We start from the raw sequence: 24,096 nt of genomic DNA on the forward strand, positions 1-24,096 counted from the left end.
ACTCTACAGCTGCAAATGTGCAACGTTTTGTGTAAACCAGACCCGAGGGATGCCACTGCTAGAAAATGCTTTCAGTACATTTCCATAAGGATTTTAGTCTGCTGTGTTGGATTTAAGCAACACAGTTAGTTTTAAAGATTATTCATAGAGGGGTTCTTGATGATTAACTGAGAGTTCCCAAAAGTGCACAGATAATTGAATTAAGAGTAAATGTAAAAATAGTCGTGTTTCCTAGGTCGGGAGTGTCGTTGACCAAGTTTGAGTGTTAATCGATTTGTCTTGGACTAGATGCCTCTGCCCCATTGACATGGGATAGTTGGTGGGACATGCGTCTGGTGTTAATATCTGTTCATCCTGCTTCCAGTTACGGTCTCCCAGTGATTGCTGTGGTGAGTATGTCCCAAAGTAGTGATGAGTTAGTTGTATCTCATATCCAGATTTCAATCAATATATATCTTTATTCAATAAAGTCACCATAAGAGTACAAATCCATATAATAAAATTGAATTCATAAAACGACAATAAAAACAAGCATTGCAGTAGCTTATAAAAGTAGGAAAAACATAACACAGTTAATCAAGTCTCGATTCCCTTGTCCAGATTTTAGCTGCTCTGTACCATCTGTCTCCCAGGGTCCTGTACATTCAATTCATATTCAGTAACCCCGATGTAGGTCGGAAGAGTGTGTCTGCCATTCCCTTGCATGGCTGTCACACTGTTGAAAGTATTTCCAATTCCCGGATCTGTGTTATTTTTCTGTCCCATTCCCTTGCACCTGGGTTTTCAACCCCAGTTCAGTGCCTTTATGACTATGCTGGTTTTCCCCTGTGGTACAGAGAATGGGTGGGTCCCCAATGTGTCTCCCTGTAGGAGGGCCGGACTGGCCATGCCGGGCATCGGGCGATTCCCGAGGAGATTGGAAAGGAGGAGGATGGTTTATCAAACAGAATAGGGATAAAAAAGAAAAAGAAAAAACTATGGATAAAAAAATCTAAAGCTTTATGCGCATAGTCACAATTAACGTTTGTGGTTTAAACGATGCTAGAGAAAGAAGAGCTGAAAGAATATTTTAAAAAACAGTGCAAGCAGACTTAATTTGCTTGCAAGAAACGCATGTCGAGTTCTCGCAGAAATACTTATTGGAGCAACTGGGTAACTTGGTACTGGTCTGCACCACCCAGGGCACGAGGACACGCGGGGTAGCGATATTGGCACGAGGAGATAGTGTTAAGCTGAAAAAACAGCAGGTAGATTAGTATGGTCGATGGGTCTTGGCTGAACTACAAGCACAAAACTTAAATGTTACCTTATGTTCTATTTATGCACCTATGGCGGATGATCCCGATACTCTCTTCCAAATAAATGCACAGCTACCTAGTTGGCCACTTCCAATTATAATGTGTGGAGATCTAAATATAAACGGTCTCGAAGGGCTGTGGAAGGACGATCCGGGCAGGTTTAAAGGACGGAAAAAAAAAAGTCATAGAGCCGTGGTCAATCTTATGAGAGATAACGGCTTAATTGACACTTGAGAGCAGCTTATGGGAGGGGGAGGTAGCACATTATTCTGCTCCTCATAAAATAGTAGCTAGGCTTGATTATTTTATGATCTCTCCCGCACTGTTACCAATAGTTAAAGTTAAAAAACTACAAGACTAATGTCAGACCACAACCCACTAGCCCTGGAGATTGCTCTGGTAAATGCAAAGATAAATATAACTTCTTGGTCATTTGAGAGAGCTCTGCTACAGGATGCTGAATATGTTGTCCTTATGGGAAACTGGTTATAAGAATTTTTGGGCATAATAGGGGTACGGCACGACCTTCAATTGTCTTGGATGCGTTGAAGGCTGGTATAAGGGGAGAAACCTTAACCCCTTGCATGATGATGACGGAGCGGTTCCGTCATCAGCTACGGGTGAGCTGTGCTGATGACGGAACCGTTCCGTCATGACTCCGCCCGCGCAAGGCGGAGTCAGCATGGGCGGGGAATTCCCGCCGCACGCAAGGGGTTAAGCTACTCTCTCAGGCGTAATAAACTGCAAAAAGAACTAATAGAGAAGAAGATTAAGGCTGTGGTGAATCTGGAGGAAGAGCTGGTAAGGATTTTAGGAGTTAAAGGAGATGTGACAGGGGTGACTCAAAATTTAGCCTTGGCTAAAGTAGCAGTAGGGGAAGTATACAGCGCAAGAGCAGCCGAAAAGTTTTTAGCAAGGAGGGAAGAGCAGTATGAATATAATGAGCAAGTTGGACGGATCTTGGTGGTAAGAACTCGACAGGCAGCTACCAAGGGACAGATAACAGAAATGGTTACGGAGAGAGGGGTGGTAGTTAAAAACCCAAAAGAAATTTGTGCAGTGTTTCAGAATTTTTACAAGAAGCTATATAGTCAAGAGGGAGAAGAGCCAGGAACGAGGGATATAGAGAGGTATCTCGAAGAGGCCTTATTAGAAAAAATTGCAGAGGAAGATAGGATTAGCTTGGAGACAAAATTCACCTGAGAAGAAATTCAAATGGCCTTGAATGGTCTACCATCAGGGAAAGCTGTAGGACCCGATGTTATACCCTTAGAATTTTATAAGAAATTCTTTGCAATACTAGAGGGGGACATTAACACACTTATGGTCTCGATCCAGGACGGAGCTGAACCGCCTGGGTCCTGGAGTGAAGCGGCAATGGTGGTTTTCTTAAAGAAGAATAACATTTCTACTGATCCTAGGTCATATAGACCGATCAGCCTGATGAATAGCGATACCAAGGCTTACTCCAAAATATTGGCTAATAGGCTGAGTTGGGTAATCGGAAAGGTGGTCTCGCCCCGTCAACACAGGTTTATTCCAGGCAGGGGCACAGCCGATCATATTAGAAGGGTAATTACCTTGTTTGATGGAACGACAGCCTAACGAGACCCTATGTCCTTAATACTTTTGGACGCAGAAAAAGCCTTCGATAGGGTCTCGTGGGGCTTTCTTTGGGCAACAATGTGTAAACTCAATTTTGGGCAAAGGTGTATAGGGGGATTGAAAGAGTTATATAAATTCCCGGTTATAAGGGTTAGAGTAGCGGGGGAACAGAGTGAAAATATTAACATCAAGCGTGGAACTAGGCAGGGATGCCGCTGCTCACCATTGCTCTTTGCCTGTTATATTGATTCTTTTATAAGACACATAGAAAGAAACAGGCTTATCTGTCCTATTGTTTTGAATGGTTATGAGACGAAAATCTTGGGTTATGCAGACGACCTAGCAATCATGTCACCTACCCCACCAACAGCGATAGTGGAAATAGAAAAAGAGGCAAAAAAATATGGGCTTTTGTCTGGGTATGAATTGAACCAGACTAAAACACAGATAGTTATTAACCAATTTGCCGCAATAAATGATGAAAGGGTCACAGATTCAGCTGTTTACTTGGGTATAACGATAACATCTAATTTATCCAAGTTGGTTGAGGAAAATTTGACCCCTGTGATTAGAAAGGCCAAACAAGATCTGGATAGGTTGGATAATTTATATCTTACAATAATTGGACTCTGCAATGTAATCAAGAAGCTACTTCTCCCCAAAATGTTATATTTTTTTCGAACTATTCCTTTAATATTTCATAATAATTGGTTTAAGGACATTGAAAGGGTCTGCAATCGATTTATATGGGCAAAAAGTAAAACTGAGGGCCATAAAACTGTTGGCACTTTCTAAAGAAAAGGGAGGTTTAGCTGTTCCAGATTTTAAGGGATATTATTTAGCAGCAGCCTTGCAGTATCTTAGAGGACTTCTCGGGGGAAACACTAATGATAGGTGGCGGGACGGTATTGGTATACCAGATATATATGATTTACTGGTTAGAGATTCGAATAAAAGATTACTTACATTATAGGAGTTCAATTTTTACAAAAGAACAAAGTTTGAGGTCTTCGCCGCTGCTATATCAGTGTGGTCTATGGTCCGGAAAAAAATTAAGTTAGGACGGATGAGTTTTTACACACCTCTATATAAGAACGAGCTCCTCCCAGAAGTGTTTCATGATCAAGTTATGAAAAGATGGGATAACTCTGGGGTGTGCACTATAGGAGATATTATAGATGACTCTGGTATTTTCTTTTGAAAGGGCATGCCAATTATACAAGCTAGATCGTAGAAACTTTTTTAAATTTCTGCAGATTAGATCAGTAATACAAAGGAAAATGCTTGGGGGTGTTAATTTTAAAAGAGAGGATCTGATGGAACACATTCAAGATGAGAAGGGCTGCTCAATCTCACAATTGTATGGGGTGTTGAGTGAATGTAAAGCAGACGATAGGATTAAAGTTTTTGATAAATGGAGGAGGAAGCTAAATTTAGTGGGAAATGAGGGGGAAAAAATAAATGAATTGCTGCAGCTTACTAATTCTATTGTCAAGGTTGCTAACTTGCAAGCACAAGGTTATAAAACTTTTCATGAATTATATTACACACTGCATAAAATAGCACAATGGGGGGGAATTCGCGGAATATCCTGTCCGAGATGCCAAAGTGTACAGGCTGACACTATTCATATGTTCTCAGCACGCCCAAATCTAAACCCTCTCAAACAGGAGATTGAAACATTCTTTGGTGATGAACTAGGGATATTAATTAGTTTAACAAATGAGATTATGATTTTGGGTGTTGGGAGAGAAGGGCTGGATATCCCCAATCAAGAATTTATATTTATTGCAATGGCCATAACCCGACTTTGTATAGCAACCCTGTGGAAGGCTCCTAATCCCCAGTCATTTAACCAATGGCTCTTAAGAATGTTATCAATGTATACCTTCGAGAAATCTTTCTATGAAAAAAAAAAGGTAGTATAGCGATGCAGTTAGGTAAACAGATCTAAGCACCGGTAGAGCATTGGAAATTAAGAATAGAGGGGTAATCTATTCTATAATATTATAATAATATTTATTTCTTCTTTCTTCTTTCTCATGATTGTTTTTGTGTAATGATTTATGTGTCTTGAGAATTCTAATTATTCAATGATGTATATCTGCTGTATGGAATGTGTATATGGAACAAAATAATTGGTTGGAACTGTATTATCTGATGATGCAAAAAAAAAAAGGAGATTGCGACTGGGGTTTTAGAAAGCCTATTATAGTAAAGCGATCCCAAAAAATTAAAAAATTAAAATAAAAAAAAAAGGAAAGGAGGGGGACCGGTTTTGTAGTGGCAGGGGCCAATTTACGGCAGTGTTAGAATATCGCCTCCCCCTGTAGCAAAAGCAGCAGTGCTTCACACTTGCCGCCCCTCCTACCCCCTGAGGGGCTGGTCTGACAAAACTGCCAGGGCTACTTTGGGTTCCCAGTGTGGCCCTGCCCCGCAGGCTTGACTGCAGGTCCTGGTGCTAGTGTGTGTTAACACGGCACTTAGATTCTGCCAAAATCAGCTGCAGTCAGGGCCGGACTGGGAACCAAAACCAGCCCTGGCAAACTGCTTGGCAGGCTTCGCCCATGGGGGGGGTTTAGTTGCGCTGCTGAGCTGTGTGCTAGGGGATTTTGTTACAGGGGGCCGATATTGCCAGCCCCCACCCTGGCGGCCCACCGGGAAAACGCCCGGTGCCCGCTACGACCAGTCCGGCCCTGGCTGCAATGCATGCAGATGCAAAAACCACAGTTGATGGACAGAATGCAGAACAATTTTATTTATTTTATAGCATTTGTAAGGCGCACAGCTACCCACAAAGGGTTTCCCAATGTCATACATTCACACCAGTACAGAGATCTGGGCCTAAATCCATCGTTTTTTTGCACTCCACACCACCCCAGTTCAGACATGGCCATATGCAAATCAGTCTGACCTTGTGCCTCAAGAGACCAGTCCAGCCCGAACTGCCAAGCCATGCCTTCCCTGGACACGAAACAAGCTTCCGAGGACCGGTCTCTGGCATTCCAGCCGTCTTCAGCCCGGATTGCTTGAATCCAGTGGTGTGGAGAGCATGGGACTCACGTCTGAGCATACCCATCCCACTCGGGGTGACATGCAAAAACCACAGTTGATGGACAGAATGCAGAACAATGTCATGCATTCACCCCAGTACAGAGATCTGGGCCTAAATCCATCGTTTTTTGCACTCCACACCACCCCAGTTCAGACATGGCCATGCACCGCTTTTGGCCGCCATAAGTGTGGCAGGGTATGCTCAGACGTGAGTCCCTTGCTCACTTTGCCACTGGATTCAAGCAAGCCGGGCTGAAGACGGCTGGAATGCCAGAAACCGGTCCTCGGAAGCTTGATTCCGGTCCAGGGAAGACATGGCTTGGCAGTTCGGGCTGGACTGCTCCCATGAGGCACAGGGTCAGACTGATTTGCATATAGCCATGTCTGAACTGGGGTGGCGGAGTGGGCTAAAGAACGGTGATGGATTAAACCCAGATCTTTTGACTGGGTGTGAGTGTTTGATTTATTCAGATGCTCCGTCCATCACCACCCCCTTTTGCACCGCAATGCATGCAGATGGCATTAGATAGCATATGTTAAATAACTCGGAGTGAGACCAACCTTCAGGGCAGAAGATCCCAAGACCACGGCCCAAGCAATCACTCTCAGTGGGCCTGTCGTTTCTCAAGGTGCAGAAGCTTACCATGCTCCCTTGCAAGGAGGAAAGTGTCCATAGATTGAGATCCAATTGTCAATAACTATTTCTTACGTTCAAGGCAGTTGAGAGATGCAATATTGACTTGAGGCTCTTTTTAAAGGTTATATTGTCATAACAGCAGCAGTAAACCTGTATGGTTAAAAATGTCAACATTTTCAGGCTTTGGAGGAGATGGGTAAGTAAGGTCCAATGAAAGTCACTCGGGGAATCCCTGTCCATAAAGCAAAGTTTTACAAATGTGGAAATCCGTCTGCATCTTGGTTTAATGGTATTACACTGTAAATAATTTGGAAAAGTTACATTGTGTTGCGATAATTTGCATTGGGTCCACTTGGGATCTTAAATTTGAGATTAGCAAAAGAGATAGACAATGATGAGGGTGATAATTAGAACTATGTTGAAAAGTAAATCATTCAATTGTTAAATAGGCCTTTATCGAAATATATATGAAAACCACTTTGGGTCACGTGAAACCATGGCTCTAGCACTGCGCAATACTATTTGTAAAGTTATAAGGTTGTCTCCCATCTGGTGTTATGCTGTGCCTGGGAAAATAAATTTTTATTAGCGCCCAAATTTACATTTTGAGGAGAGGCTTTTCTAAAATAACTTTAAATGTGGCGTCCTTCTCATAGCTGAAAATATTTGTGAACTTACTGGAACAGGTTTTAGACATACAGGCTGTGGGGCTCTGTGCCGGTGTTGTCCAAGATAGAATCCATGTTGTTTTAATATGTCACAGTTTATATGAATATGAGAAGTATTAGCTCCAATCAAAGTTAGTTTCAGGTCAGTTATTATATCAGATACCATCGATCTATTGAACCAACCAAATACTACAAACTCATGTTTTAGACTATCGATTTTAAGGACGATTTTACCATTTTGCTAATAAATTGTACATTTCGTAACAATGGTAGGAATTTTTGTGGAGTTTCCCACATAAAAAAAAATGCTATTCACACGTCTAAACGCATGGAGAACAAGAAATGCACAAAAGGTGAATTCGCATTAGTAAACTGATTTGCACTTGTCTAATGTTACTCTTGTATGGTGTGATATTACCCATGGTGCGGAGTGGACATTCTCCCTTGAAAATTTGCAAACACATTGTGAGTATTAGCAAATCTGTCCTAGAACTATCACGGTCCTGTAAACAGTGCCAGATTTCTTTCCAGGCTGGAAACGTGAAGGGAACGTGAAGGGGAAACCACTAAATTTGGAGTGTGCAGAGCAAGGGGTTTCTCCACTGTAGGGTGACCAACTGAAGGGAATGAAAATTTTGGGCAGTGACTACATTTTTAGGACAAAGAGTCAAAATTCCGGAAAGAAATTCAGCATAAAAATCCAATTTTACCGACACATCGAAGTACCCCACACAACTCTAAAATAGCCAACCGACAAAAATTAGAGGTCAAAATAGGTTTATGTTCTTTTGATTGTATAAAACATGGGAGTAATGAGCATACATTCACAGATCTGTGAATTTACTTAAAGATGATAAGGCTAACAAACATATACACTCCAAGTAGAATGTGAAAGCAGCCCTCAGGGACAGCTGTCACAATACTTCCCCAAGAGAGGATGTGTGGCCGATGCTGTGAGACCGGTCAGTGCGAGACTAACGGTGTTGTGAAAATGTGGGGTGTGAGATGGTGCAGTTGTGAGCTTGTTGATTGCGAGAAAGTGCGGGTGTTGAAGAAGAGCAATGATGTAACAAGATTGTTGTCTGCCAGAGTGATTTAATATCATGAAAGTGTTGGATTACTGAAATTCCTTTCGCTGTAAGAGCACTCATGGTGCCAGAGCACTCGTCGTGACAGCGTTGGGTGTGAGTGCTCATCACACCATGCAACATTACAGCTCGCAGACCTAGACTGTCTCGTACCACCACTACACGTGAGTGCGTGTTGGGTGTGAGGGTGACGGCTTGAGTATGTACTCAGGAATGTGGGGGAGACTATGACCCGTTGCCCTATCCCGGGCCGACTTAACAGCATTAATGGCCCCAGTATAAAACACTGGGTCCTGCCTACACAACTACTCACAGGAAAACAAATCTTTAACGGAAAATTTGCGTTACATTTTGTTCCGCATGTGGGGGGGCTCTATGCTCGTGGGGCCTCATGCAACTGCCCAGCGTGCCCATGCGTTAAGATGCCACTGGTCCTATTCTCCACACACATTCGCACACAAGTATGCCCAGCCTGGTCGAGTAGAAGGCTGGAATTCAGTATTTATGTGCGCATGCTCAAAATCGAATACACGCCCAAGGATACAGGTGGGTAATGGGTGTGGATGGGTAAGAGGGCCCAGTAAGCAAGTTAGTCATCACTAGCAGCTATGCCCACTACTCCTACCATATAGGAGCAGTAAAAATATTTTTCCTTTGGTAAAATGAATATTAATAACAATAAAAGCGAAGTTGCATTCATAAAAAAGAAAAATTCACATCTATAATAATCTATAATTAGTCAGGCTGAACTGCCTTCACATTAACAATTAGGAATTAATAAAATAGTTCTGGAAGCACTTTTGGAAAGGACTGTCAATTACTCCACCTCGGAACTATGCACCCACAGGGTGTAAACCTGTGGGTGCAGATTTATGAACGCATTTGTAAATCATGCTCAAAGTCTTGAAGAAAGCTCTCTTGGTTAGCGTTGCATTGGATTCAAAGACGATCAGGGATCACATGTAAGCAATGCTGTAATGTACACATGCAATTGCAACGTGGGGGAACTACAATGTTCCTCTTCGGTCCTTCATTCCAAATAGGCCCGGTGTTAGATGCAATATTTATCCAACCGGATTAATAATACAGTGGGCGACGTAATTTCCCGATAGTGATAATCAGCACCTGCTATGAGTTTTTACCCTTAGTACAGTTGATCACGGCACCCAAATCAGCTGGTCACTGTAAATTCAGGCATTTGTCTCTCTATTTCCAACAGGTTTGAACAGCTGAAATGTATACAAAATAATGTTATTGGTTTTCCATTGATGTCTAAAAGAATAAAAGGGGATACTATTCAGTAGTGGGAATGACAGCTGTAATGCTGAATTTCTGCTGTAAATTACATACATTTTACAAAACCATGGAAATATAAACCCACAACTCTTCCCTACTGCCCTAGAACCAAACTTTCCCCTCCCGAGGAAGAAAATGTAGCAATGGTTCCCAGTCTGACTCGCAGCCTTTAGCATTAATTGATAGATTCTAAGAGCTTCTCCATGGCCATAGGATGCCAAAGCTGAGGGTACCATTGTGTGATGTATGGTTGCTCTTTCTTCTGAGATGAAGCCATTATAGCAGTCTTTGCCGCACCTAAACCGTTCTAGAGGATTTCTCTCCCCCGCCCCCCCCCTCCCCCTCCGATGGATACTGTAGCCCCTGTGGAGTCACCACAAATAATATAAAGGACAAGTCCTCATGGACGGGATATCCCAATTTGGATCTGAGGCAGTTTAAGCTCTTTCCAAAAAGGCTGTATCTTGGGGCATGACCACCATTTAGGATTTAATTCTCCTACATTACCACACTTTCTCCAACATAGCGGGCTCTCCCTGGGGTAAACCTTGTGTGATTGAGCTGGATGCATATACGATTGGTTTAGTAAAGTAATCTATAATGGGCTTCTACACTTAAAAACACTGTATGAAGTTTTAGATCACGCCATATGCGTGCACATTGTTGCCATGTGAGTTTCTTTCTAAAGTGTGCGCCAGTTGGTCTCAAAGAGATGTACAGGAGACAGTGTTTCTGTGATTATTAACTGAAATAGGAAAGAGATCACTCCTTTCGAGCCTGCAATATATTTCATAAGTTGATTCATTAGTGTGGGGTCTTGCGACATGTCAACTTTAATGGTTGGATCAAAACCCAGTGTATTTATTGAGCATAAATAATACAACATGTCGTGATCACTTAGTTCAAACTCTTTTTTACAATCAGGGAATGGTTAGATGCGGCCTTTGAAGTACATATCTACATTTCGCAGTTGTCTCTATCGCAAGCATCAAAAGGCCCTGGGAATAGTGCTGGTGTAAAAGATGCATTAAAATTAATAGGAGTGTGGGGCAAAAGAAATGTGGTCAACTGTAATTTATTACTGATTTCGTCCCAAGTTCCTGTGGTGCTCAGATGTACATTTAGGGGTTCTAGCTCTTTGGGTTTCCACATTAAGTCCCACAGGGAACGGCATGCCACGGCTCTACCCATATGCAATCGTGGTTTTTGCAATTTGCGAGCATATAAACTTTGATCTTTAAAAAGTGTAATATAGGATGGTTTTTGAACTTTCTGTAAGCTAATAATAAGTAGCAACATCAGCAAGGGAATGGACACACTACTAATGACAAACACTGGCATAGTGCCCTTGTTAGAAGGATTACGAAATAGAGTTATGGGTATAAGATTATTTTAGAAACAGACAGCTCAAGCTCAATAGAATTAACAACTTGTCTTATTTAAATTGACGACAGTCTTTTTCCTAAAAAGAATCACAAAATATCAAATATGTAGTTGTATGATAAAAAGAGAGCCCTCATAAATGTGAAACAAAGAGAATAAATGTGCTTTTCGTTGGTTTTAGTTTGGCACATCGGAAAACACACATGTAAAAGGAGAGTGTTTTAAAAGTATCTACAATACTCATAGTCATCATTTTAAGTGATTGTAAGAGTAAAAAAATAGGGTGTCACAATCATGAAGGTTCATGTTATGGAACATGAAAATGTACGTTCAATCATAAATATTTCTTTTAGGTTGTAATAACTGTATAAATTGACATTTCTGAATATATTTTAAATAAGGTTTTTGTATCTATGTGTATTTTGTAGCCCTGAAGAAGTCCTTGTGGATGAAACGCATTGGCTAATGTTTTAAGGAGAATGATGAGAGATAAAAGAATATGAATAAAGAATTTTCTACAAAAGTATTTTGATGGAGTATTGAAAATTATATGTACTGTGTGTTTGATTTGCATAAAAAATGTGCCTACTACTATGATCAAAAAGTGATATACATTGTATAATTGTGGTGCTGAACTATTTCGATTGTTTACTTCTTATAAAGTTGTCACGTGTTTGTCAGTGTGTGATAAAGCTCAGTTGGTCAAGACCGGTGGCCAAAACTTCGGTAAAAGTCTTCACATTTATATTCAGAGGTGCAATGGGCCTATAAGACGCACATCTGTCCGGATCTTTGTGTTGTATATGCAGGAGGGTAATAGTTGCCTCATTCATCGATCGGGTGACCGTTTTATTTGCTCCAAAAGAGTTGTAGAGTCTTCGCAGAATGGGAGTCACTTGTGCCCCAAAACGTTTATAAATGTTTCAGGAAAAGCCATCAAGTCCAGGTGCTTTATCAAGCTTAAGGGCTTTAATCGCATGCGTAATTTCTTCCCCAGATATCGTCTCTCCTAGTATTTCATTTGCTGAGTGGTGACTGGCAATACTAGGTAATCATTTTGGAGATTGAATACCAGACCCTCTTCAGTATATAGGTGGGAATAAAGGAGTAGAAGGCTGACAATGTATCCTCCTCTTTGTCTCTAGTACATCACCAAGGATGATGTTCTTTACAAAGGCTTTTTTTGTTTTACTCAAAGTAGACAGGCCAAGTGAGGACTCACATTATCCCGCAGAGCAAAATATGCATGTTTTAATTGTAATAGGGAGAGTTCCACCCTATTGGCATCTATGGTCCTTATTTGCCATCAAAGCACAGTAAGTTCCCTGTGGTTTTGACGTGTAAGTGAGGCCCTATACTCCTCTTCTTTCATATTTCAAGTCCAGCTCCAGCTTTTTCTTATGCTGTCCTCAAAGTTTCTCGAGGTTGGCCATCTTGCTTATGCAGATACCCCTGAATACTGCTTTAGATGCATACCAAAGGAGACCCACTAGAGTATCTTGTGTGGAATTATCTTGAGAATAATTAGATAAGTGAGTTGTGAGTTCATTTTTGAGAACTGGGTCCCTCAATAGTGATGGATGAAAGGTCCATCTGTTACTCCCCCAGGGAGCTTCCAGCCAGGCCAAAGTGGCACTTATCAGGACATGGTTGGAGAGTGGAATTGTTCCAATATTAGTTTGGGAAATTAGTTGCAGAAGGTAAGAGGAGAGAAATATGTATTATATTACTGTCTCAGTCTTAAAAGTTAGCAAGCATGTCAACAGATCTGCTTTTGTTAGGATCATGCCAATAGCTTCCTCAACACTATTATTTTTGGCGTGGTCTATGAATTTCTTTTCTCCTAGGGAGGATGCAACTTCAAAAAAGCCTGTGATGTGAAGCACTTATTGAGTCCCAGAGTGCCAGTGATTCCCTTGGTCATTCTGTGATTGTGAACTTCCTTAGTTCTGTCAAGCTGGCGTATTCCTATCAAGCATAACAGAAGCATTTGTCTTGGAGGGGGTCTCAAAGCACGCCTTTTGTATCTCTGGGAGTTCTTGAGGAAAGATTTAGCAAGGCTTGCATTAACTGCGCTACAATGTTGGTCATGTTGATACATATAGGGATACGCCTATCCTGCTTCTATAAGTGTATGGGCTCAATCAGATGTTATGAGGATGGTGGGCTAATAACACTCCTCTACTAATGTGCAAAAGTGGGTTATAAACCACCAGGTAGCCGCCTGAAGTTTGCGGTGGTTTCCATTTGCGATCATCTCTTTAGGGCCCCCAGCGTCTAAATGCCCATGCGGACGATTCCGGGGCCTTTACTGAATGTGAAGCCTGAATTCACTAAATCCCTTATATTTGAAGGAGCCTCCTGCCTCCCTCTCTCTAACTACCACTTGTTATTCCTGGTCCCAGCAAAGTCTCTAGAATAAGACTGTCGGGAGGACTTTGGGGATTTGAACTCAGGGACTCTTGATGACGCTGCTATCCTGCTGGCACAGGTACGGGACAAGGTCGGTCCCTTTAATTTACTCCGGTGGCCGCAGGGAGAGGAGTCCGGAGGCGTGACGTCGGCCTCAGGGAGCCTGTCCGCTGGACCTGGCCTGTTCAAAGAGGAGGCGTCCAGAACGGGAGGCACACTGGTGAAGGAGCGGAAGACGCGCTCAGGGAGAAGATGCCGTGGGAGAAGCAGAGCAGAAGCAACCAGACTACCGGCAAATCCGAGGTCCCACCGAAGGTAATGGAATCAGGCGCGACGACCGGAGGACTTCTGCACCGCGCCACGTCCCGCCACACTCATGGAGGAGGGTGGCTATATCAGGTACAGCAACGTATACTGACTATTGCCAAACCACGGGGAGGGTACAGGTAGGCCAGTGGGAGGACATCTCCTCTTTTCTGGTGGTCACTTTTTTTTTTAGTATGGCCGGTGTATCCCTCACACTCCCCGCCCCCACAAAGAAGAGCTGCTTAATCTACAATTGAAAAAGCAACTCCTGGGCTAAACACTTTGACAACATGCAAACTTCAGGTACAAGCTGGTCAGTGGAGAGGGAGACAGAAACAGACTGAGCAAGCTTCACAGTGGTTGGTGGCTTACTCATTAGGGCGTAGGGCATCAGTCTTCAAACTGTGGGGTGCGCCCCCCTGGGGGGGCCAGCATCCCCTCAGGGGGGGGGCGCGCACTCCACACAACCACTTTATTGTCCACTGTTGCCTTCAGGCGCCTCAGCCTTGTGTGTTTCAGCCTGGCCATAGTCAGAGTGGAGATACAGGGGCGCTAAGAGGTGAAACAACAACAAAGCCTCGTTAACGCGTGAAAGGCCTTTTAAAGACCTGTGAAGGACTCGGCGGCCGGCAGCCCAGAAACTGTGTGTGTGTACCTGGAAGTTGTCTCAGACCGGGCCGACGCACAATTGTGGGGGGAGTGGGGGGGGGGGGGGGGGGGAGGGGGGTGGGGAGGGCGATGAAAGCCAAGAATTGCCATCTAAAGGTGAGGAATCAGCAGTTAAATTTGAATCCACCAGAAAGAATAAGTAGCTTGTTCTTTAGTAATCGAGGAAACACATTCAATTTCCCCTCTCTCTCAATGGCTTCTCTTCTCTATGTGTAGTACATCCACATTCCATGGACACAATCCTGCCTAATGTTAAAAAAAAGTCTGCACGAAATTAAAACTACAATTAAAACTACAATGCCGTGTTTTTGTGGCATACCAACAACAAAAACACAGCGATGATGATTTATTTTTTTGCACTACGTCACTGTGCTTACATCTCTGCAAGAAATTAAAAATGAAAACTACATTGCCGTGTTTTTGTGGCATACCAGCAACAAAAACACAGCAATGTAGATTTATGTCTTACACTACGTCACTGCACTTACATCTGTGCCGACTTTGGAGTTGGGGTTTGAGACTCGGCTTCGGCTCATATGCAAATCACAATTTTCCCATGCCTACCAAGAAAATATTGCCTGCATGTCTTTTACTGGTGCTCATGTAAAACGCCAATACCTTTGGGTAGAGTTCAACAGTAAATAATAAAAGCAGATCATGTTAATTATGCTCTCCTACCTGTTCCATGCTGAATGTAGTGAAGTAGTCGGACTCACTGTGCCGGTGTCCCTCGAATTAGAAGCAGGCACAGCAGTGACCCAGGCTCTTCAGAGGGGTGGAGCAGGCAGTGTGCTCCTGCAGTGGCGGTGAGCTGAGACAGTGACTGCCGGCCTCGTTAGCTGGCCTGTGCAAAATTTACTTCAACAGAACTAACATAGATAAAGGCTCAATGCTATTTTATTACCTTGCGGAAGGCTGGAACAAACAGGAGGGTGCAGCAATTGGCAAACATGCAACTGTACACATGGAGCGGCGGACTGACCCCATATTGGTAATGGTGGCCTATATCAAACAAAAATGGAAATAAAAGTGGGATGTATTTGGAGGGTGTTTTAGCAACTGTAACTTGTCAAGAGTATGCCTTTGCTCCAATTATCTCTTATCTCTGATCCACACTTTGGGGACCCTCCTGCACCCAGAGAGTGTGTCCGTACTGAGACACTTTGATAGTCCAAACCGGTCAGACAGGAGGTCCTGTATTTTTTTAAGGCATTTGACATGGCTGCCACTACCGATTCAGATACTGTCAGCTCTAACATGCTGATAAAATCCCTGTCCATAACATATCTCACAAGTCATAGAAACTTAAGCAAAGGCTATCTGATGGGGGTGGGGGGGGGGGGGGGAGAGTAGTGGCTGAAACCCTCTGAGCCCTATGGACGTTGCACACCCCATAAAGACCATGTGTATATTTACATACCTTTGTAAACTGATTACACATTTGCATAGACTCATCAGGTGAACTGGACCCTTACCTGCTGCCCGAAACGGATTGGCCTGATTGCCCTGCCGGACCCGCTCTTTTGTGTTGGTGCCCCTGCTCGCCCCCGCTGCCGCACTTTTCTATCTGTGGTGCGGCCGCCGAGTGGGGGAGAGCTTTTTGGCCCCGGTGGACTCCAACTCCCACTAGACCTTGCGGCCGGAAGCCGCAGACCGGAAAAACGCGCCAGTAGGCGCACAAGTAGCCGCGTCACTCCCTGTGTCGCGGGAAGCGCCCGGCCTAAGCCCGGGCAAAGGGCGGGCCATCAGAGGCCAGAGGAGGTCGGGTTGGGCCAGGTCTCTGAACTGTTGACCTTGAGGTATTGACCAAAATTGACTAACATTTACCAACTGTTCCTGTATAGTATATTCGATGTCGAGTCATGTCACCAGTGTTACTTTATAGACTCCATGTAAGGACTATTATACTGCCCTCATAGCAACGATTAGATAGCACTCTACATCGGGGAGGGAGCAGTGCACTATCGGGGTTGTTTTAGTAATATATTTATTTTCTTTCTAGGTTCTGTATCTGGCCTTATTTATTTATTCCGTTTTTTATTGTGCATCCTTAAATCCTGTATTTTGCCGTACTAACCAACTAAATTTAGCTGTTATTCTTGAAGTACTATGGGTAAGAGAAAACAATTGAGTCCTAAAATCCCTAAGAGTAGTGAGGCCTCCTCCCACTCACAGCAGACCCAATTAAATTACCTTACAGGGGCGGTGGGGATGCTGGATAAACAGATCCTCTCGGTTGAAGAGTCAATCGAGAGTACAACATCTAGACTGAGCCAGGATTCCTCTACCCCCTCTGAGAGAGCCGATACAGCCCGAGGAACTCTCTGACCAGCTTTTAATGGGCTGTATTCAAACAAGCTGTGAGGAGATTATTCCCCTTGTTAATGACTCACTTCTCCAACCTCCCTCAAAAAGGCCCAAAAATCCTGCAGAAACTGAAGCCATCCCAAAAGATTCAGGGAACGTTACTTCCCGAAATCTTGTACAAGTCCACCCCCTCCCCCCCTCCCCCCCAAAGAAATTGCTTTATCCATCACGGACAGGAAAGAATTGTCAGGGCAATAGAAAACAAACAACCAGAAAGAATTCAACCTCTGGCAGTTATAACTTGCAGATGGACTTACAGAAACTGGGTTCCCTTGTCGAGCGTTTTGATCTTTATGTAAGGGTTAGGTTAGACCAAATGACAGCCAGACTGGTGCAAATTGAGGAATTTCTCACTGCAAAGCTAATCAACCCACTAGAGTCACTGGTCAAACCAACGACTAACCCCACAACCGTAACCCCAAGCACCGCACAGAGCCAACCCCCACTTGTCAAGAAGAATTCCTCTATACAAACTGCCCATTCCAGCGCTATGGCCAAACCCCCTACAGGAACTAACGAAAGACTATCCACAGTTACTAGGCAATCTAATATGCTAGTACCACAAGGTAAAGTTAATGATATTAGCCCACTAGTTTTTCATGATGGTACCCCAAACCCTCCTTCCTCAAATGCTCCCAGTCAATCGCAATACTCACTACAATATACTAGATACCAGGACAAGCTAAATGCAACAAACCAGCATTTAGACCTGCTCCCAGAAGCAACTCCATATGTGTTAGTGATGGCCAACGTGCCGCACCTTAGTGGCCCGGAAGAAGAATCGTCTGATGCGCTAAAAAATAAGTCCTTGCAATGGCTAAGCACCCGGGTAGGCCTAAATAGATATTTATTTAAGGAATTTAAGATGATTCGGAGGGTCAAGTGGGTAGGCATCAGGCAGAAAGCACTTCGAGGGGGATTGTATAGTAATTACCTTTGCTTCCCCCTTCTGGTTAAAGAGATATTGGAATTAGGCGCAATCCATATCCTAGACCCGTTAGGGATTAATATTTTACCGCTAGGCTACTTCTATCCTCCAGTAAGGTTCAAGTCCTGGTATCAGCTCAACATAATGTGATTTTGGGCAAAATCACTTAATTTACCAGTGACTTAAGAAAAATGAATTTGACCTGGATTAAAGACTATGATGCTTGTATGACATTTTCCAATCCCTAGAGCTGAGTCCACAAGCCTGATATAATAAATTGTGAAGTATGCCTACCATCTGTCCTCACTTCTTTTGTAGACCAAATAAAAAAAATGTATTGTGCAGCTATTTCTGAAGCTTTGGAAGGCAATATTCTATACAAGCCAACTATGCCAACAAATTGACTCTTGATGCTGTTAGAGAATAAAGATGTATATATCCTCTTGAATCACTTATATCAAATGTGCATGATGTAAGTGTCCCCTTGGCCTTTTTGGAAAACTGTGGCTGGCCTCCTACTGACATGGCAACACCTGGCCATACTCCACATAATCATGGAGTTTTCAATCGTGTCAGAAAGCATGTTTTGTGGCACCCCTTTTTCCGATATCTTGTTTAGGGGTAAGGATGTGGCGCAACAGCCAGTGCAGATGACTGTAGAGCTGGGGAACCAGGTTCAATTCTTGGTGTCTGTTCAAAATCCTGTGATTCTGGGCAAATCTCTTAATCTCCCTGTGCTTACAAAAAATGAATGTGTGCTTGTGTAATGTAAAAGATGCTCCTGTAAGCACTCTAATACCTTTGGGTCATGTTCGCACTATATAAAACTTAAATAAATATATTACATTTTGTGATCACTCCCATTTCCAGATTCTGCTAAAGACTGGAAGTGGAGCACAACCAAAGGATGGCAGAAGCAAAGATTCCATCCACACATTGACTGTCTCTGTGGAGAAAAACAGCCACACACCACACCTGTGTTTTGGGAGTGTTTTTGCTAATCTATCCTAAATTTTGTGTTTTATGTGAAAAATAAAGCACCAATGCAAATTTTTGTGCTAATTATTTCTTGGAGACTTTTAATTTGAACTTTAGAATAAGCACAAGCACTAAAAACACTTCAGTTTACTAAACACTCTTAATTTCTTTAATATTATTTGCCCTATACGACCTGGGCTCAGCAGGAGGGAAGGGCCATCAATGATGCAGAGTACCAGCTTCCAGAACTTTTTTGTCAGGTGGTGGCGATAGTGGGGGGCTCGACGTGTAAAAAGTTTTAGATGGGGGGGCTCAGCCGACAAAAGTTTGAAGACCTCTGGCGTAGGGGTTAATTCCCGCTGATTTCAGGCATGTAAAACTTCCAGTCTTACACATATATTTGCAAGGCTTCCTCACCTTACCTACAAGCATCCCTGGCACTTAGGCAATATAGGGATGACAATTCACTTGTGTGGGAATTCTCCCTTAGAGCTTACCTTTTTACAGGCCTTTATAGTTCTGATAAAGTGCTGCAGGAGCGACGCCATCAAGCAGATGAAATTCAGTCTCACTGGGCATATGACACTGAAGCCTTCGTGATGCTGTCTGGCTTCATATTACTCATTCAATGAAAAATATCTGTTATGTTGAAGCCGCTCTTGAGCGTTTAAAAGACAGTGCACTGTCTTATTAGGCTGTGATGAGAGCTACACACTATTCCCGCTACACCACATACTTTCTTTTTTTTAACAGATTAACAAAGATCTGTAAATTAGAGTTTTATGCTTCTCAGAGAAGTTTTTGCAAGTAGGTGACAAACGTAGTGCTTTGAATGACTACATTTTAGTGAGGTAGTGCAAGCTGTAAAACCTTTCATATTTTATGATACTGCATTTTATATGATTATATTTAGTTCATCGAATTTCATGAGATGCAGTTGTTCTGAAGTACCGTCATCAAATAGCGCCACACTCTAGGAGGTTGCAGCGGATGTATAAATATAATGAAATTAATCACTTGTCAACTCTACTTGAAACCGTATGGAATGAGGTAAAGTGCAGTTTTCTTAGCGTATTTACAGCCCTTCCAGGTGATAGAGCGCTTACAGCACTCTAAATTGTATGGGTGCTATATACTCATGGTTTAAACGCACTTACATATAATTTGTCGTTTGTAGTGTTTCATGATTATTAAAATGCATTTATTCAATTCACATAAGCCTTTGTAATGTAGTATGCACATTTAAAAAGGATTTGTATGTATTAGAAAGTTTATTATTCCTGTATGTATAATGTGGAGGATGAAATCATATTTGTGCAATGTAACTGTGTGTAGTTTAAGTTGCTCGCATAGTAGGCCCAAACTCCAGGTGGTTTTGACTTTAGTTTCTCTTTGGTTGCTTAAGAAATACTTAAATTAATCCTTTTTGTATTCGAAGGCATTATGTTCTCATCCTACTGCAGGTGCAGGATTTCGACCTCGTTATTCTTAGATTCAGGAGATACCTGGAATGTCTTTGAAGACTGGAAGGCGAAAAGGGAGGACGCCTTTCGAGTCTGGCCTATCTGAGAACCAAGGCCACTGGTGATGAGCTGAAAAAACTAAGGCTCCTGTGGATATCTACAATTGTTGCAATGCAAAAGTTCATTATGTGACGTATTGTGGGTTGAATATTGTCTTTTTGTATGATGCGCAGGGACAGATTCGAGAGACTTCTGCTTTTTTGGAGAAGGAGCATCTTAGCTTAACGCTATGAAGCTCGTTCTATCAGACCCATTTTGACGTGAGTACTTCTTAGGAAGTCAACACGTGCTGACACCTTTGGGGTATGATATAAGGGAGATAGGCAGGACCCTCATTTAGGGAAGTGTAGGGAAAGATACCTTTCGTTTTTTCTCAATGAAAAGAGAATTGGAGCTTCTATTCTGGGTTGCATTTTGATTTTGGAGTTAATCACATTATGCCTTTTGTGCCCGATGAATTATATATTTGTACACTCGGCTATTTATTGATTTCTATGTACCTATATTCTATGATATTAATGTGTGTTTATATTCAATCATTTTTTGCTTTAAAACAAATTCACCAAACTGAAGTCCAGAGTCTGTGGTCCTTTACAGTTGGCTCACTTGTAAGTATCATCTTGAATTATTTTGCGCTCCTCTACCACTTTTAGCAGGCAAATAAAAGATCGGCATTGAATTCAGTAAGGAAGGCAAGGATAAAAGTTTGTGTAATCTCTGAGAAAACCGAGCCTAAACAACCCTGTGCATTGGAGGTGGTGCTTGCTTATTTGTTATCCCAGGACAGGAAAAGACGCCTTTCCAGAAACATAGTCTCACAGTAGTACTGTTCTGGTGAGAAACTGTCCCTTCCCTGTTGCTGAACCCTTCTTTTAAGAGTCAGGTCACGTTTTTTGTTTGCTTTGCTCTATCAGTGCATTTCACCTTGGTTCTTTCTGCCCCTCTATTTTTAAATTTCACCAGCCACCACTGCAACTTCTGTCTCCTGATGGTGATGAAGCTCTGTTACTTTACTCTGAACAAAGGTTTTATGGAGTGCATGTCTCGTATTATGTGGTATGCATTTTGCACTGTATACACTATGCACTTTATGCCATATATGCTGCTTAATCTAATTGGATAAATTGTTTTTAATCCTTAAATGAGTTTTTAAAATGTTTTTAATGTTTTTTCTTTCTGTATGTACTTTTATGGATGTTCTAAATCCGAATAAAGATCATTTGAATTGAATTGAGTGCATGTCTATCCACACTGCATCTTCTGCAGAAACGGGAGTGGGGTTATTGAAAATACACCAAACTGCACTGCCAAATATGCAGAGTTTCACAGAACCGACTGAAGTGCAGCATTTTAGCCGCAGCCACCTTGCTGATGAACACGAAGCAAACAATGATTTGATCACTTTACTAGCAAATCAGACAACAGCTGAGTAAATAACTTTCTTAATTTAGGAACATTCACAGCAACAGGTAAATAAAATCAGCCAGTGCGCTGAATTTCAGTCCTATTGACACATATGCCAATGCAATGAGAAGGCACAGATCTAAAACTGGGTTTGCTCTCAAACAAAAGTAAAATTACTGCTTTGAGTGGTGAAATACATATATAAACACATTTGATTTAGTTGAAATCCTGTCAACACAAGCAGCTATGAAATATGCCCGGGAATGGCATTCTTGTGCCTGAAGAGGACTCACATCAAACTTTAGCTCTGACCATCAATTCTAACTTTGCAATATACACTCTAGCTTCAATATAAATTATTTGAAAGGCGGCGATTCCAGCACTTTACTGCTCCAACTATTACCTAGATCCTTTGTAATGTCTTCCATTTCTCGCGTGTTCTTAAGGTACATGGGCCACACATGTCCATCAAAATATCCTGGTGGATCTGGAGGCACATAGACTCTGGTACTAGAAAAAAAAGCATAGGTTTAAAAATAATCTTTAATGCTTTTAAATAGTACTTCATCATTGTTGTAGTTACAGCAAGTTATCATAAGCACCATGATGAATACTTAAGCGTAATAATTCATATATAGCGCAGTGATACACGTTTTTTTCTATCACTGGTTATGAGTGAGGTAAAGACCATAACTCTGACATTTTTTTACAGTGCACATTGAATCTCACATCCATTATAAAAGCATATTTTAGGGTGGTCCAACATTTTTTCTCAAATTGCAATAAACTATTCAGATCCACAGGACATGCAACCCAAAATAGGTTAAAAACTTCATGAACATTAGCTAAGGAAGTCAAAAGTTACGAGAGGAAAGGCACGCCAAAATAAAACTAGACAAGGATTTTCCAGTACAGGGTTCATGCCCATTGATACTGGAAAATATGTTGAGTTGTTCAATGACCAACTGGCATGCAAATTAGTTCTCGCAATTTACACACCATGGTACATCAGTGTAGACAAACAAAAAAAAAAGTTATTTGTTCACAGAGGCCCCCTCCATTAGGACGGAGGAGCACCACCCTCCTTGCAACCACCCTAAAATAAAACAATAATAAAACCGGTTTTAATCCCCCTGGCCTCACCCCCAGGCACAGGCTCCCAGTCTGCCTATGAACTCGAGTTGTCCTGAAGCTGCTACCATGCAGTGTCAGGATTGGCCGAAGTGCAGTCTGGGAGCTTGTTCGCAGAAGAAGGAAGAGTGGAATGCTTTCGGCGGCATTCAGGTAAGTAAATGTTTTTTACTTTATTTTCAATCTTTTTTGTCCCTGAACCCTTTCCCCTACCCACCTTCCTCCTCCGGCCAGCCTCGCCCCTTTGGCAGGGGTCGGGCCATAACTGTTTGTTCATCGAATTTGCAGATCCTCTGAAGAGCAGTAGGTCACAGAGACAGACTACGCACATTTCCATTATCCTCATGCATACAAAGGTATCAGTGATCTCCAGATCGCCCAGTTAGCCTCACCCAGGTACTGGCAGATAAGCAGGTACTTCTAGTTTTTGAAGTATAGGGCAAACAGGGGGAGAGGGAAAAGGGGTATAGGGGTAGTAGTTTTGTTTGATTGTTTTAATATTCACACCCTGCCAACAGCACACAAGATGACACCCGCTCAACGCACACCTGCATGGTGCCATTCCCCTCCCCTGATGACGCTCTGCGAATTCCATGGCGTATGAAGTACAGCAGTGGGTAAGACCCAGATCAGTACGGTTTGTTAGTTGGAATGTAAACTGGATACAATTAAGAGGGGGGCGGTTCTTGGAATGGCCTGTACATAAGCGCCAGACATCCTGCTCCTACAAGAGACACCTCATAGACAACAACTGTCCCTTCTTGGCACGTATCAAGTTTGCAAAGGTGTATCACTCAGGATTTCACAGAGGCTCCAGAAGGGTTGCCATACTGTTAAGGGGTCACATGCCATTTCAACATCAACAGACATGACATGATAAATGGGGCAGTTTGTGGCAATCTCGGGCATACTGTGGGGTAAACCACTCTAAACTCAATGGCTACGCTCCTTCCCTCTTGTATGAGGCTTTTCTACATACCACCAGGGCCATTCTCCTTGAATTCCCAGAGGGATCTTGGGTTTTGGGGGTGGGAGGGGGAGACCTGAATTTAGTAGTCAATCCGGGACTAAAGCGGTCATTTGTGGCCTCTGGGCCTCGTTCATCACCCACTGGGATGGCTCATTTCATACCCAGACTTGTGTTTTTAGATGCCTGGTGGCTTCGCCACTCCACAGTGAAGGGATACACATTTTATTCAGGGGAGCACTGCTCTTTTTTACGTCTGGATGAGGTTTCACTCCCCTGGTCATGCAGGCACATGGTCCAGAAGGCACGAATACTGGTGCACTGTCTGTCGGACCATGTGCCGGTGGAGCTGCACTTGGTGCTCGGGGAGCAGGATGGCTCA

The 24,096-nt window shown here is 42.7% G+C and overlaps 1 protein-coding gene across 2 annotated transcripts in view; it reads right to left on the minus strand.

The window, feature by feature from the left end:
• NMRK1 (nicotinamide riboside kinase 1) overlaps positions 1-24,096 on the minus strand; it is a 290,257-nt gene that overhangs the window by 71,950 nt on the left and 194,211 nt on the right. For both annotated transcript variants that reach the window (XM_086961285.1, XM_086961286.1), the window contains exon 7: positions 22,020-22,126. In XM_086961285.1, coding sequence (XP_086817411.1) covers positions 22,020-22,126 — 107 coding nt within the window. The remainder of the gene's footprint in view (positions 1-22,019; positions 22,127-24,096) is intronic.

The sequence above is a fragment of the Lissotriton vulgaris genome, chromosome 3_1, assembly GCF_964263255.1.
Source record: "Lissotriton vulgaris chromosome 3_1, aLisVul1.2, whole genome shotgun sequence".
Lineage (NCBI taxonomy): Eukaryota > Metazoa > Chordata > Amphibia > Caudata > Salamandridae > Lissotriton > Lissotriton vulgaris.